Below are 15,221 nucleotides of genomic sequence, written 5' to 3' on the forward strand. Positions count from 1 at the left end.
TGTTCCTGCTCCTGTGGAAACAAAGATCAAAATAAAACACTGACAGTTAAGTTAGCATTACAACAACTGAGCACAGAGTTGATTCAGGCACGAGATCAAGTCAAACTAAGCCACAACATTGTAGAATAAATGTTACTGTGCCTGGAATTTTAGATAATTGTACTCTTTGTAAATCTGCACAAGAACTTGTTCATGCATGAATAGCCAGTAAAATAAGCTACTGTAAGACTTGAGTTCACTGAAACTCATGTAACACTTTCCTTATTTTATGGCCTCAATTATCTGATTGTAACATAAAGTGGAGTTACTGCAGAGGTTAGAACAGTTAAAGCGGTGCTCTGATCACTGATGTACTGGCATATAGTCAGAGTTAGACAACTTAGATTAGTCCTTCAGCACAATGAGTTAACTGGTGCCATCGCAGTATTGAAAATTTGAGCACTTAATGAACAAAGTTTTAGGAAGACATATCCTCCTCCAGACTCCTGCTACACAACTGCTGATGTCAGAAGTTCATGTGAGAAAAACAGAAACATTACAGTTAAATTTGAAGTTAAACCAGCATCACTTCCTGAGTACAGTTCCTAGATCATTAAAATGCAAATTCTCATGACCACTGATCAACGGCCATGAGTACTATTCAAAGAGGAATAGCAAGCTACATTGTAGCCACAGCTGCCCAGGGGCACACTGACAGAGGAGAGGCTGCCGGACACCGGCGCCACCGGGCCCGCTGACCACCACCAGAACATGTTCCCTCTAAGCCTGAGGGAAAAAAGAAGGAACGCACACATGTAAAGGAAGCACTCAAAACATGCGGTTATCCTAACTGGGCGTTTATAAAGTCAGCAAAGAGGCACAGAAAAGAAGATCAGACACCAGCGAGGGAGGATAAGAAAGACAGAGGCAACAACATTGTCATCCCCTATGTAGCCGGTGTATCAGAAAAACTCAGGAGAGTTTTCTCCAAACACGACATCCCAGTGTACTTCAGACCCAGCAACACACGCAGACAGAAACTGGTTCACCCGAAAGACAAAACTCCAAAACACAGACTTAACAACGTGGTGTATGCTGTACAGTGCAGCGAGGAATGCCCAGACCTCTACATTGGAGAGAACAAACAGTCACTTCACAAGTGCATGGCACAACATAGAAGAGCCACCTCCACAGGACAAGACTCAGCAGTCCATCTGCATCTAAAGGATAAAGGACACTCTTTCGAGGATGCCAATGTTCACATTTTGGACAGAGAGGACAGATGGTTTGAAAGAGGAGTGGAGGAAGCCATCTATGTCCACTGTGAGCGACCATCTTTGAACAGAGGCGGTGGTTTACGACACCAACTGTCTGCCATCCATAATAATAATAATAATAATAATAATAATAATAATAAACTTTATTTATAAAGCACACTAAAAAACCAAGGGTATACCAAGGTGCTTGACAAAAAATAAAATAGGAAAAAGGAGATGGGAGGGAAAAGAGAAAGGACCTGGCACGTATCAATTATAAAACCTTGACAATCATATGATATAAAAGTAGTTCACAAGCATAACGGATAAAAATGTACCAACGCACACCAAATGTTAACTAGGTGGAAAAGCAAGATTAAACAAATAAGTCTTCAGCCGTGATTTAAACAGTGGCATAGAGTCAGACGCCCGGATAGCAACAGGAAGGTTGTTCCATAAGACTGGGGCAGCTACAGCAAACGCGCGGTCGCCGCGAGACTTCAGCCGAGAACGAGGTTGCTCCAGAAGAAGTTGGGTAGCAGATCTAAGTGCTCTGACAGGAGTGTGTAACCTAAGAAGCTCATTGAGGTAGCTCGGCGCCAAATTATTAATAGTTTTGTAAGTGAAAAGTAGTATTTTAAATTAAATACGGTATTTAATTGGAAGCCAGTGCAAGCTTCATTTTTCCCATTCTGTTTTCAGTGGTGAAGAGTTTCCTGGGAGACAAAGGACTCATTCCAGATCAATCAATAAATATGGAAAGTATAAAGTGAAGTTTTTTGTTTGTTTGTTTGTTTCCCAGCGTTTTCTTATGTTGAGCTTTTCAACTTCAGTTCCATGTCCATTACAGCGACACACAGCTTTGTGTCTTGTTTGACAGATATAAATGTTTTTTATTTCAATTTTGTTGTCTTTCATAATAAAACATTTGCCAAATATGATGATTTTTGTTGTTATTTGTACCTGCGATGTCATTAAAACACAGTTTCGATAGCTACATGGTTAAGATACAGCTCATAAAAGAAACACATAGAATATTGATACACTGTGTGAAATTTGTGATAATCTGCATTGAATCAAGACAGCCTGTTTATTTCAGGTAAGAGAAAAGTTTAATAAATGACGTTTTTAAAGAGCCTTATAAATGTGATGTCTAAAGTTAACACCAATGAAAAGCCACCATTTTAATATAGAACCTTGGTTATGGCGCTTGAAGATGTAAGCATCAGAGAAGAAAGGACCCACTGACTGGAAGCTGTCAATTACTATTACTACTATTAGTCAGCAGTATCCATAGCCATATGTTCTTCACAATAAAAGTTATATAACGATTACTTTCCTGTTGTTATTGTTGTCTAGCCACACAATGAAGCTAATTAGAGCATTATAAGGCCTTCCTACAGCTGACAACCGGAAATGAATCCAAATGCCCTCACAAACCTTGAAGAACTACAACTATGCCCGTTGACTGGCACAGTTTGTCACGTGTGTCGCTGAAATGATATTTTGATGTCATTTGGTCTATGTTCCAGAATTTTAGGTTAGTATTAAACAGAGGTTTAACCTGCATCGGTTTTAGGAGTTGAAAGCTAAACGTTTTGAATAGTATTCATTTATTTCTCCTCTGACTTTGGCCTGGGTCTTGTGGTTCCAGTGAAAGGAAATCTTAACGCTTCAGGTTACCAAGACATTTTGGACCACTTTGTGCTTAAAACATTGTGAGAACAGTTTAGGGAGGGTCTTTTTCCCTTCCAACACGACTGTGACCTAATGCACAAACATGGTCCATAAAGACATGATTGAATGTGTCTGGCATAGAAGCAGAGTGGCTTGCTTTGAGCCCTGATCTTAATCCTATCCATTGTGATGAACCAGAATGGAGATTGTAAACGTCCAACATCGGTGTTTGACCTAACAAATGCTCTTCTGGATGAATGGGCACAAAAAACAGAAAAAATCCACAGACATGTTAAAAAAAATCTTGTAGGAAAAACCTTGGCTGACAAATGGAAGCCATTAAAGCTGCAAATGGTGAGCAATAAACAGAAGTTTCAGCATTTGCTGCATTGTCAACATTTTTAAAGATGCGTCTGTCCCCCCGCTGTACCTCCTCCTTCTCGCTGAGGCTTCAAGACCAACCGTTCTGCTGCTGCCAAGGCCATTGATACTGTTTTGTCCCTCTCTGCACCCTGTAGACGAACGCAACCACAGAGAAACAAATCAGAGGAATAAATGTGAATGATATTGCTTACACTGAACAGCAACACCCAGGTGAGGATTATCTAATGCCAAATTTTCCAAACAATGAAAAAATCGTGTCCTTTTTCTCACCATGTCTGGAGTGTAGAGGTCAGCCAATGTCGCTCAGATCTGCTGCACAGCTTGAGGCTGGTCCGGGAAGAACCTCTCCAGGACTCCAGGTCTGGCGAGCACTTGCTGAACCTTCTTGGTACCAGCCAGGTGAGCGCTGATATCTGGACCCATCACAGCTCGAGAGCGCTCCATCAGAAGACGAGCATCCCAGCTCTGCAATTGAAAACAGACAATCAATTCTCTGCTTGTCTTTTTATCATTAGATGTATTTCAGTATTAAAAAGTTCAGTTTATTGGGACACTTTGTGCAAGAAGAATTTTCCCCCCATAAAATAGCCTCTACCATTTCACTAACTTTTGGAATCTTATTTCACTGCTGCTAATAACGTTTTACACTCTGTCACAGGTTTTTTAGCTTCGTTCGTACAAACTTTCTCGTGGTTGAGATTCTTGACCAAACAGCCAGCACACCGACCAGCAGAGCGTGACAATAGTTGGTTTATATTACGCTGAGATTTGACAGACAGAGACAGAAGAATGAAGGAGAACAACACAGAGTCACGCTGTCAAGGAGAACCTGGACGGTAGATTCAGCAGTTTGGCTTGAAACTTGCAAACTGTTTTAACTTGTTATGTCCGATTAAGTTTTCCTTCCAGGGTGCTCGCCAGTTTTCTTTCACTTGTTTCCTGTTCCTGCCAGCAGAATGCACACACAGCTGCAGTAACTACACACAATGTTGCAGAGAACATGGAGCAGCAACAAACATGTGTCGGTCTCTAATCTCCCATTCAGACTGACACAGCGACAGGTCTGTTCAAATAACATCAACAATGAGCACCTTTCGTTTTGCTGAAAGTGATATAGCTTTCTCTTCCCATCAACTGAAACCACCAACATTTCAGGTGTGCATGCTGGGCAGCTGAAGCTGACAACACAGCACAGCTGCTCTTCCTCATCAAGAAAGCTGTGCTGCAGTGCAATCAACTATTACATTTAGGCAAAGATTACTTTTCATCCCTAAATGATTGACGGTCAGAAACTCTGACCTTGTCTCTACAGACAGCAGAGAGCTGCTGCCTTTCTGTGGGTAGGAGCTCATTTTTACCCATCACCCCAGTTAAATTTCACTGGGGTCTGTCTCATTTATATGCCAGAACCAACACTTTGAAGCACTTTCCTTTGATCACTTGTAGCTCAATGGAGACACACATTTATGATCAGGTCCCCCAGTTTCAGACACACTTGCACAAGCACACAGATGACCAATATCTCACAGTGGTTTAACACAGTTCTGTCTGGGCTAAAGTACAGACATCGAACGCTATGACAGCGGAGTGTGCAGATGATCTCATTACTGTCTAAAAATGGATAACAAAACCGAAGGAGTGCTGAATCATTGACAAATACAGAGTAACAGGTGTGTAGCATCGCTAACTAGGTAGCAACAAGCCTCTAACACAGCGTGTATGCTAGCGGCTAATCTAGCAAACAAATGAACAGAGTGCTTTTAGGTGTTGTAGAAGGATAAGATGATAAGCTGTGTGTGTTTTTCAGAATGACCTGCTTGTATTTACCTTCATTGAAGGAGTGGTCAGTGTGGGTATAGCCATGAGGCAAAAAAGACAGCTGAAGCTGAAGAGTGTGGTGAGAACATGGTGCCGCCGCCGCCAGCAGGTTTCCAAGCAGGGATTCGGGTAGCAGGAAGGCTTTGGTAAGCCGTCCAACATCCAGTCCCATTTTGTGAATGCCAATAAAAAAATAGCTAGGTGTCCATGTGTAATTTGTGTGGAACAATATTGCACAAGAAGCTTAATAGATTTAGAAAAACAATAACAAAAAAAAAATAAAAACTTGAAGAACAAAAGATAAATGTCCTTTTTTTTCCAAAGTTTACTCGCCCTGCTCAGTGGTGTACAGCGTTAAGAGGCCAGCATTCGGACTCCAGAGTTTAACGACCCTAGTTCGAGTCTCTGATAGTAGTCCGTCTGCTAGAGCAGGGTAGGCCCACAGTGAAAGACGAAGCTCAAGCCTGCCTCCATTTTTCTCTCTCTCTTTTTTTCATTTCTTTTTACTTTTTTCAAGCCGCAATTAAAAGCTCAGGGAAACACTTAGTTTTAAGGCGGCCTTTAAGGCACCCTATATATCAGTCCATACAGCCCCGGTAAGGGCCAATCTCATGTATCAGTTACACATATATCAACCAAGGAAGAAAACAGGCCCAAACCAAAGAGGTGTGCAGGGAAAAAATCAGGTGTGAGTGTGTGAAATTTACTAAGTATTGGAGTGCAAAAATGCCTGGTCTCCAGCTCATTTCCAAAAGGCTGGGTGCGTGATGTGCGCGTTGTTGTCTTTAGATAGAGGAATTTTCCCGCTTTTGTTTGCCCGACATGTGGCGGGCTAGCAGCTTAGTAACATAGAGGCCCGGGTTCGAGCCCTAGGCTCACCTACCCTACCTCTCTATGTTCATCTGCTAGGGGGAGGTCCAGGCACGGGACCTTGGAGTGAAAATTCCAAGGCCTGGACTTCCCCTGATTTTCATTTTCTCTGTGTTTTTTCTTTTACCTGCCAGCAACAAACAGCCCAGCCCCATTTATGGGACCTCCTTCTTGTCATGGCTACCAAGGACCACTCTTCTTCTGCCAACAAGTCATTGCCTGACAAATAATTATTTCCTATGTTTCCCTAGGGGCTTTTTTAATCTCCAATATCTTTACATATCTTGCTAGATAGACTTCCCTCAACAGGGTTTACAAACGCCTTATCCTCTTTGTCCACTTCAAATAACTTTAAACAACTATTCTTAGATTTCTTGCAACATCTGCTGTCCTCTTGCACAGATTACGCTTTTTAAAAAACAAACAAACACTTTTCTTTTTAACGTCAACCACATTTTTGGAACTAGATAAATAAAGCATATATAAAAGTCACTACCAAAAACTCATTGCAGCTTCTACCTTGTTATAGGAATGTTGTTTGTGGCTCAAGATGACTTGATTTCATCCATGAAGGATACATTTGATATATGTTTTCACATATTATAGACCAACAAGTTATTATAGCAGTTTAAATACGAGCGATCGGTTTTTGGAAGACGATCATTTTTTTAGCACAACACCGCTAAGCACCAACTCATCCATCCTTTCTCCTTTTCTTCTTTTCATGCCGCCACCATGGGAAGCGCCCACAAATGTGTCATTTCACACTGGCAGCAGGCTCGCAGAGCTAGCTGTGGTGCTTGTTCTTCTTCTCTGACTTTGCTGTTTCACCGTGTTTAGATAACGTGCCATCCGCAAACGGTCGCACTCATTTTCGTGCTTTAGCTTTGTACTCACGCGCACACACACGTGCACACATGCACACACACACACACACACACACGTGTGTGTTAGTTTAGTCTGTTTCAACCTCTCTTCGTGTGGAAACACACATATCTAGAACTATTCTTTAAGGATGTCTGCATTTCACACAACTGTCTAATAGGATAAAATAATTGACATTGTATACCCAAAGGTCAAGTCTGGATAAACGTGTATATGATCTCCAACTTGAATGCAAAGCCAAGGCATATAATTGTGTGGTGTGTCAACTCTAATGTGTTTCCTCTCTGTGCAGGGGATGACTGAAGCTATCACCTTGCTAATCCTTGCTGTCCAAACTGGCCTCATTGAGCTGCAGGTCATCCACAGAGCCTTCCTCCTCTCTATCGTCCTCTTTATTGTTGCTGCTTCCATCCTGCAGTCCATGCTGGAGATAGCTGATCCTATAGTCCTAGCCCTGGGAGCATCTAGAGGCAACTAAGATAATATACCAAAGACTTTTTTCATGTGTTTATTTTTAAGAAAACTCTGTGTCCCACTGTTTGTTTTATTTTTACTGATCATAAACAACTATTAATAACTATGGGCAGTTAGTTAATTATCACAGAATTCATTATCTATGGTCATCAGTACAACTCATGCTAACATCATAAATTAAGTAATACTACGGTGTACTGTCCTTCTTTCTTCATTCCTAAACAGGCAGTTTGTCTTTTGACATCAATCTGACTGAAAGTGTGTTTGCAAAGCCTGCTATCAACCTGCCTGCTTTCTCATATGCTGGTTTTGCTGCCCGTCCCGTAGGAGTTTGTGGAAGCACTTCCGTGCAGTTTCTCTCTGTCTCTTCCTGCTGATCTTTCCAGCGTACATGGCTTATATGATCTGCCAGTTCTTCCACATGGACTTCTGGCTTCTCATCATCATCTCCTCCTCAATCCTCACCTCTCTCCAGGTAACACACAACCGCATCGCAGTGTGCAAAAACGTTAAATTAAATAGTTTAAACTTGCTCTACCCAAACAGTTCAGCCCAATAATAATTAAACATGTATATTTGCTTGTTTTTTAATTCCATAATAACTCTGAAACACTCTACCGCCAGGTGCTTGGCACTCTGTTGATCTGTTGTTCTCTTCATGGTGGAGGAGTTTCGTACAGCTCCAGTGTAGAACATGGATGAAGTCATATATTGTGTAAATGGGAGCTACAGATTGCTGGAGTTTCTGCTATGTGTCACACACACACACACACCAACTCTTTGCTAAGTTCTGACTGTAAACAGACACTGTCATGTAATGCATCAGCACTGTCTCTGCCTCACTGTCAGTGATTTGTTACCTCACCAGGTTGCGGTGTGCGTGGTGTGCTATGGTGTATCAGAGACTGTATTTGGCGAGTGGAGTGTGATGGGAAGCACCATCATCTTGGTCCACTCGTACTATAACGTCTGGCTCAGAGCCCAGCTGGGCTGGCAGAGCTTCCTGCTCAGGAGAGATGCTGTAAACAAGATAAAAAGCCTCCCTACAGCTAGCAATACACAGCTGGAGCAGTACATCTCTCTTATTACCTTTTAGTCGCATTGGTTGATGTGTTAAATGTGCTATAAAAACTCAATTTGACTTTGACATTTCTCATTTGAAGAGTCTGTTTGTTTATTTTGATCGTTTTTGTACAGCTGATCAGAGTTGGTTTCACCCGAGGTCGTTAACTAAAACAACAATTTGTTCAAAAGACAAATTTTTGTGAGATTTAACAAAGTAAAAGGTTTGATTATTCAATTCTCTGTTAATTCAACTCAGTGTTTACAGCAGTAAAATAATTTCTTTTATTTCCACAGTAGCTTTCCTGGAGAGATCTGCAGTACTTACCTGCCTAATGCTCTCAGCCACCTTGGATGGACAAGACTGCCAAATGCCTCAGTGTGCTAGTGAAGCGCAGCTGTTTCTTCTAAGCCCGATTTGAAAAAAAGATTTAAAATTGGTTTTGTTTTTTGTTTGTGTAAACACTTTGCACTGACCATTATTGGAGAATTAAAAAGCGCCTAAGTCAAGGAATGTGTGTGCACATAACAGAAAACTTGGCAAAGAACCAATTTTAAATCTTTAAGCACTTTGTTACTAGCAGCCTGTCACAAAAACACATTTTGTATAGTGGTTTTCTTTTTTCTTTTTTTTTTTAAATCTTGTGAATAAAATGTATACAAATGTGTGTGATTAATCACAATGTGTTAGTGTGTAATCACCCTGAGACATGCATGCCTGTCTGCTAGCGTCAGATCTAAAGCCATTTCTGATTTGGAGATGCAGGCTGCAGATTCTGTCCAGATTATCCCAGCTCTGGTCACTAAACATCCAGTCTTCACTTATCAAATGTGTAAAATTCAAGACTGGTCCCAACAAGGCAAAAACTGCATAGCCACACAAGTCCCAGCGTTTCCCACAGCAGCAGCAGCAGTGAAAAGAAAGTGGATAAAGGATGAATGAGTCTGTGCTTATCGGGTCTCTGCTCTCCCCAAGCTGGCGTTGTTGTTGGTAGCCATGACAAGGGAGATAGTCCCAGCTTTATAAATAAAGGCCCCAGCACCCCGAAAAAAAGAAAAACAGAAAAGAAAAAAAAGGTCGGGATTCCCTGCGCAGACCAGGAATCCCCCTAGCAGGCCGAAGCTCCAGACAGGAGTCGGCATGAGTGATTGAGTGAGAATCGAACCATCGCCTGTCTGTGCTTCAAGCTGCCAGGGGCGGGCGGCAAGTGCTCTGCGCCACCTGCCGGGGCGTGGAATTCGTGCAAATTTGATATATTTGACTTCTCTGAAGACAAATTATTTTTGAAAAGGAAAAATAATAATTTTAATGTGAGGCAAAACATGTATGGTGCTCGGTAAAGATGACACGCCGACTCACTTCTTCTTTTTTTGTTTTGTTTTGTTTTTTTTTTGTTTGAGAAAGTTTGTTTTCAACTTAGACCATTGTCAGTGACGTCATTCTACGCGACTACCACAGGTAAGGAAATGCCTGAATCTGTAGATCTTTTTCTTTTCTTTTTGTTGTCTAAAACAGAAAAATCCCGAAACAGTCAGCTCACAAAGTTGCAGGTTGGTGGGAATTTGGCAGAACAGCCAATGACTTAAAGCATTTAGGTGCATATATCTTGCCACAAGACATGTGTGCTAAGCTAGCTAAATTAGTTTCTGTTAGCGAATCAAGTTCAAGCTCCTCACATATCATCATCCAGGGTACAGTCATATGCTGATGAGGAGATCCCATGCAGGCAACATTAAGGCAGTGTAACAAGTTAAATATGCACTGATTTTAAGCTATTTCCTAATATCTAACCATTATGATAAATGTTTGCCTGCAACTGACACAGCCAACACAAATGTCATTGAAAAAAACAAAAGCCTGTGATAACATGTTTTTGTTTTTCTAGAATAGAAGAAGCACATTTTAAAAAGCCAGTAGAATAAATCTTTGTTGTTACTGCATGATTAGAATGAAGTAACAACAAGTCTGGCTGGAATAAGAAGTGGTAATCTGTGTACTGTGCTAGTGATCTGCATAATTCACCTTAGATGGTCATCTGTTTGGATGGCTGAAGTGGGCTAACGCCACAGCTAATTTCATCAGGCTGCTAATGAAACATCTAAAATGATAGATGGTTAACTACACAACGGAAGCAAGAGCATTACAATCACTTGATTTAATGAAAGATTTTCCCCCAAACTTTTGATCCAAATGAGCAAAGTACTGCAACCATCTGAACCTTCTAGGTGTTACATGTTACAGTGTTGCACTCTGGCCAGCTTTAAAAATGGAAAAGTCTTTGTGTGGTTTACTGGGTTCTGTAAATGAGGCTCCTTTCATTTGTGAGCGTGTTGTTCTTCTCTTCCCTTTTGTCCACCCTTACAAGGTGAAGGTGCTGCCCACCCATGATGCCAGCAAGGTGCGTGCAAGTGGATCCGGCCTTAAAACCACTGGAGTGCCCAGCTCTCTGCCAGTGAAGTTCAACATTGATGGCAAAGATGCAGGTGAGGGACTGCTGGCAGTGCAGATCACTGTGAGCGCATGAACGTGGACCACACAATAATGTAACCAAAGTGTTGATATTTAGGTAACAGTTTTTATTTTCTCCTGAAGGACCCAGACGGGAAGCCCAAGAAGCAAATATCTGTGACAACCATGATGGGACCTACCTGGTGTCTTATGTGCCAGACATGACTGACAGGTACACCACACTCATTAAGTACGGAGGAGACGAGATCCCTTATTCACCCTACTGAATCAGGGCTCTGCCCACCCGAGATGCCTCACTGTATTTGATCCTGTCTCCCTCAATACTATTTAATATCTAAATGCTTGATTCATCATATTATAACAAATGTGCTGTTGTAGCTACTGACAGTGAGTTTGATTATATTTTTTCCATCTACCAAAGAGAAATAATATCTCTTAGTGGCAGGTGGATCACACACTGATTTTAACACTTTGCATATGACTGCGTAGGATGAGCATTTTATAACAGCATGTGTTGTTTTTGTTTATGTAAGGAAATACATCAGTTTCCCTTGTATTTTAAATTTGAGTGAAGATCCTAAATTGGCCCACTCTTGACTTTGAGAAAGGCTGATCTGTGCTGTCCCCACATGAGCACAGTCAGATATAATACAGGCTTTCAGGAGCAGGAAGGCTAAAGGCTGTTTAATGTCTGATGTAACTGTGTCAGACATTTGCGTTCTCACTTGCATGGATAATATCTTGAAAACTTCAGAGCTGCAGTGCATGTGTAAAAGTGGCTAAAAAGCAGTGCATTAACATGTGTTTTGTCTCTTTGCGTAGCTGCTCAGTCCATCCAGACTCCTCTCCATATGCAACAGTGATGCCGGCTCTCTCCAAGTGATTCCTTCATCATCAACATCTGCATCCACGATCCACCAGCTCAACAGCAACATCTGTCAGCTGTGCATCCAACTGGAGGCCTTCGCCTGCTGTGCTGAGGCGCTGGGCCGCGATTTCCGTCCCTTGTTGACGACCTGGCTGTATCCTGTGCTGGAGAAAGCTGGTGAGGAGACGCTGCTGGTCAGCCAGGCGGCGCTGAGCTCCATATGGAACATCAATAAGGTCTGTGGATACGCTTCCCTCAAGGAACTGATCAATGAGAACTCTGACTACCTGCTTAATGACATATCACTCAACCTTCAGAGGCTCAGCCAGCATCCACAGGTAGTTATGACGTGTTTTTTGTTTTTAACCCAAAATGGACACAGAAATAACTGCTGGAGGGTTTACCCGATTTCCTCCTTGATCTACTTAAGCCTGTGCTGCCCTGAGCTTGTACTGTATTTCATTATAATCCTGTCTTGTTGGCCAGGCTCCACCGGTGTTGACAGTTCTGTTGACTCACTCTGACTGCAGCCTGCTGGTCGGGGACATGGTTCAGGATCTGGATCTCAGCTACGAGCGCACAGCTGCTCTTTTCTGCTCCGCGCTGCACGCGCTCATGAAGGCACTGGGTAAGATTTCAACAGTGATGTCAGCTTGAGTCTCACGTATACTGGGAGTCAAAGAGGACAAGGAAGAAAATGTGACTCATTGCATGCACTGCCACAATTTTTATGTTGCTTAACTTTATGTTTTCTGCAGTGCCTTTCAAAATTTCTATCAAGGAGTACGTTTCAGGATATATAACTTCACTCGTTATCAAATTATCAGTATCTTTGGAAACATTTAATACGTCGTGATGGTTTAAATGCTGAGTCGTTTTCTGTTGTAGAATTAATATTCATAATAATATTTATACAGCGGCACTATACGTGTTTGCAGTTTAACAAGCCCTCACAGTAAAAATGTATGAATTAAATGTTACTGATGGGCTCTTTTCAAAAACATCAGCGTCTGTGTCACACTGATTTTGATCAACTGACTTATTTTATTGTAATCAAACCTATTTTGATATTGTTGTCTTGTTTTTCCTTTAGCGAGGTGGTTTCCTTCCACTTGTAGCAGGACCAGTACGTCTGCCAGCTCCAGGAAAAGCTCCAGTGACCAGGAAGACCTCAGCATTCGCCAATTCCTGCTGAATTACCGCAAACAGAAAGAACTGACAGAGGGCATTGGAATAGAGGATGATTATAACACTGAAGACAGAGGTAATAGGTCTGTCTAAGGGCCAGTGGAATATAAGCTATAGGTTGTAGTGGTGGTTATATTAGATTCAGAGTGTAGAGGAGATGGATCATTGTAATTAAGAGTCATAGAAATCTGAACCTCACTGCTAAACTGGCGGTCTAACTGTACATGTGCTCCATTGCAGAGGTCCCTCCCACTGAGTGTGAGGATGTTGAAGATGCTGGTAGTCCTGATGTGAAAGCAGAGCTTCCCTCCCACCTCAGCATCACTAAGGATGTTATGGAGCGCTGCATTCATCTGCTGTCTGATCCCAGCCTCAGGCTCCGACTCAAGGTAGTTTTATGTAGAGTCAACTGTTGGACTAGTAACAAAAATAATCATTCTTGTGAGGGTAGGACCGCCAGCGTTGGTACAATTCATCCTGTCAGAACTGTGTGGATGACTGTTCACTGGTGTAATGCTCATCAAGGAAAAACATTCAGTCTGGTCCAGGAGTGAAACAGAAATAAGTCTGTGCTGAAGTCGTGCCTGCTCAGGAGTTTGGGCTCTCAATGAAGACCTCAGTAATTAGTTTCAGCTCACATTTAATCAGGATCAAAACAGAGATAATTGTTAGGTGTGTTGTGCGTCTTTGTCTTTAGGTACTGGACGTGCTGGAGTTGTGCGTTCAGGTGCTGAGTGAGAGGGAAAATGAACTGCTGCCTATGGCTCATCGCTGCTGGCCAGCACTCCTGCAGACACTCACAGCCGATGACCCATTAGCAGTCCTCAGAGCCTTCAGGGTAAGTAAAACAAACCTCTCTTTTCATTACGTGAGTCAAAATTATTCAAGTCGTCTTTAGTTTTTTTAAACTCTTAATAGTGAAAGAATCAAAGATTGTTCCCAACAACAGTCTTATTTCATTCAGAAATAGTTCTATTATTTTTTGGGGGGTTGTAATGTGAAGACTCTTTAAACTAACATTTCTTCTATCAGCACAGAAAAATCACTGTGGATGCCTTCTTAGAGGCTGCTTTTCAAACTGTCTCAGAGAATCACAAAGTAGGACTTTGGGATAAATGAAGCTGATAGTGTTTTGTGATCTTTGGTGCAAGTGTCCGCTGATTCAACTTGTGGGTGTAAATTAGGCTACTCGTCAGCTCCTGTCATCAGCTGGAATATTTTAAATTTGTTATTCATATTTTTATTGATGAGCTGACAAATACAGACACGTTAAGTCTGTAAACAGTTATTTATTCACTCAGAGCTGCTGCTGGGAAATTGTTTCATCAGCTTTTGGATATATACGCGTTTTGTAAATACTACAATTCATCCAGGAGTACACAACGGGAAGGTTTTATTGAATTTTGACAGCTTGCTGCTTTTGTACATTACATTTTTGTACATTACATGGGTGAAACATGAGGGGACTTTGTGAGGAGGAGGGTTTCTAAAGAGGTTCTGCCCAAGCTGAGCGCCTCTCTGGCACGGCAGGCTCCGATAAAGCGCCAAGGCTGGGCCTGTCTACACACACACCCTGGCCTACAAACTGCAGCTGGCTGTATTGCAGGGGCTGGGCTGACTGTGCCAGAGACTGGATCTGGGTGAGAGAATAGAGACACAGTGCTCACAAACAGCACAGTTTCACCAAGACACAACATGAGTGCATCATCCTGTAGAACTGTACCTGGGATCTGGCAATGATCAAAGCAGCCACAACATGGACAAATCAGAGCAAGACAACTATTCTTAGTTGACGCCTCACTTAATGGAGATTGGTGCAACATGAAGCCCATTTATGTAAAACCACATTGAAGATAGATGACCTCTTATCTTATCTTATCTTATCTTATCTTATCTTATCTTATCTTATCAAAGCCTATTTGATCACAGGGCTGTAACTTTCTTGTAGGAATAAACTTTATGATTCTTCTTAAATGAATGAGTTATAGTCAGCTTTCTTCCTGTGAGTGAGACAACAGCAATACAAGTTTGTGTCTGTACATTAGTACAGAGATGAAGATGTCTCTATGCTAAGGTTAACAATTAGGTTGTTAGCCTGATTTGACATTAAAGCTGTGTGTGGGGAGATGAGTCGTCAGAAAAAGCCAAAAAAGTCAAAGAACTCATTGAAGCTCCTTCACCACCGGGTGGTGGTGAATGAAAATCAACCATTGGTATCACAGCATAAATCAGGGCATCTCTGTTTTATTATAAAAACCTTAAACTGTGAAACAGTTCAGCATCCTAAACA

General features: G+C 41.8%; 1 protein-coding gene and 2 long non-coding RNA genes across 10 annotated transcripts; 2 read left to right on the plus strand and 1 right to left on the minus strand.

The window, feature by feature from the left end:
- Positions 1-3,099: 3,099 nt before the first annotated feature.
- LOC109200764 (uncharacterized) lies at positions 3,100-5,606 on the minus strand. Of its 6 annotated transcripts, none has more exons than XR_002060893.2 (3): positions 5,124-5,606; positions 3,567-3,761; positions 3,100-3,424 (listed from the first exon to the last, which is right to left on the minus strand). It is a non-coding gene; the product is annotated as an uncharacterized LOC109200764 (long non-coding RNA). The 6 variants fall into 6 exon arrangements; XR_002060895.2 differs by lacking the exon at positions 5,124-5,606 and adding an exon at positions 4,388-4,518; XR_002060894.1 differs by lacking the exon at positions 5,124-5,606 and adding an exon at positions 4,126-4,381.
- LOC112845523 (uncharacterized) lies at positions 4,704-5,590 on the plus strand. Its single transcript, XR_003218366.1, has 2 exons — positions 4,704-4,966; positions 5,104-5,590. It is a non-coding gene; the product is annotated as an uncharacterized LOC112845523 (long non-coding RNA).
- A 1,556-nt stretch (positions 5,607-7,162) lies between the features above and the next one.
- LOC109200763 (RING finger protein 145-like) lies at positions 7,163-8,855 on the plus strand. 3 transcript variants are annotated; one of them, XR_002060892.2, is made up of 3 exons: positions 7,163-7,224; positions 7,671-7,818; positions 7,968-8,855. XR_002060892.2 is itself a non-coding variant. In XM_019356366.2 (3 exons), exons 2-3 carry the CDS (start codon positions 7,735-7,737, stop codon positions 8,437-8,439), a joined length of 312 nt encoding a protein of 103 aa, XP_019211911.1. In that variant the 5' UTR covers positions 7,163-7,224; positions 7,671-7,734; the 3' UTR covers positions 8,440-8,850. The 3 variants fall into 3 exon arrangements, 2 of the variants coding, with proteins under 2 accessions (XP_019211911.1, XP_019211909.1); XM_019356366.2 differs by having other exon boundaries at positions 8,212-8,850; XM_019356364.2 differs by having other exon boundaries at positions 7,169-7,339; positions 8,212-8,850.
- The last annotated feature ends 6,366 nt before the right edge of the window (positions 8,856-15,221 follow it).

This window comes from Oreochromis niloticus, unplaced genomic scaffold (genome assembly GCF_001858045.2).
Source record: "Oreochromis niloticus isolate F11D_XX unplaced genomic scaffold, O_niloticus_UMD_NMBU tig00007756_pilon, whole genome shotgun sequence".
NCBI lineage: Eukaryota > Metazoa > Chordata > Actinopteri > Cichliformes > Cichlidae > Oreochromis > Oreochromis niloticus.

What these genes read in the sequence shown, in the direction of transcription:
- LOC109200763 (XM_019356366.2), top strand. Translation starts at nt 7,735, where the DNA reads ATGGCTTATATGATCTGCCAGTTCTTCCACATGGACTTCTGGCTTCTC. An exon ending in CAATCCTCACCTCTCTCCAG is followed by an intron (nt 7,819 to 8,211) that starts GTAACACACAAC and finishes TTACCTCACCAG; the next exon opens with GTTGCGGTGTGCGTGGTGTG.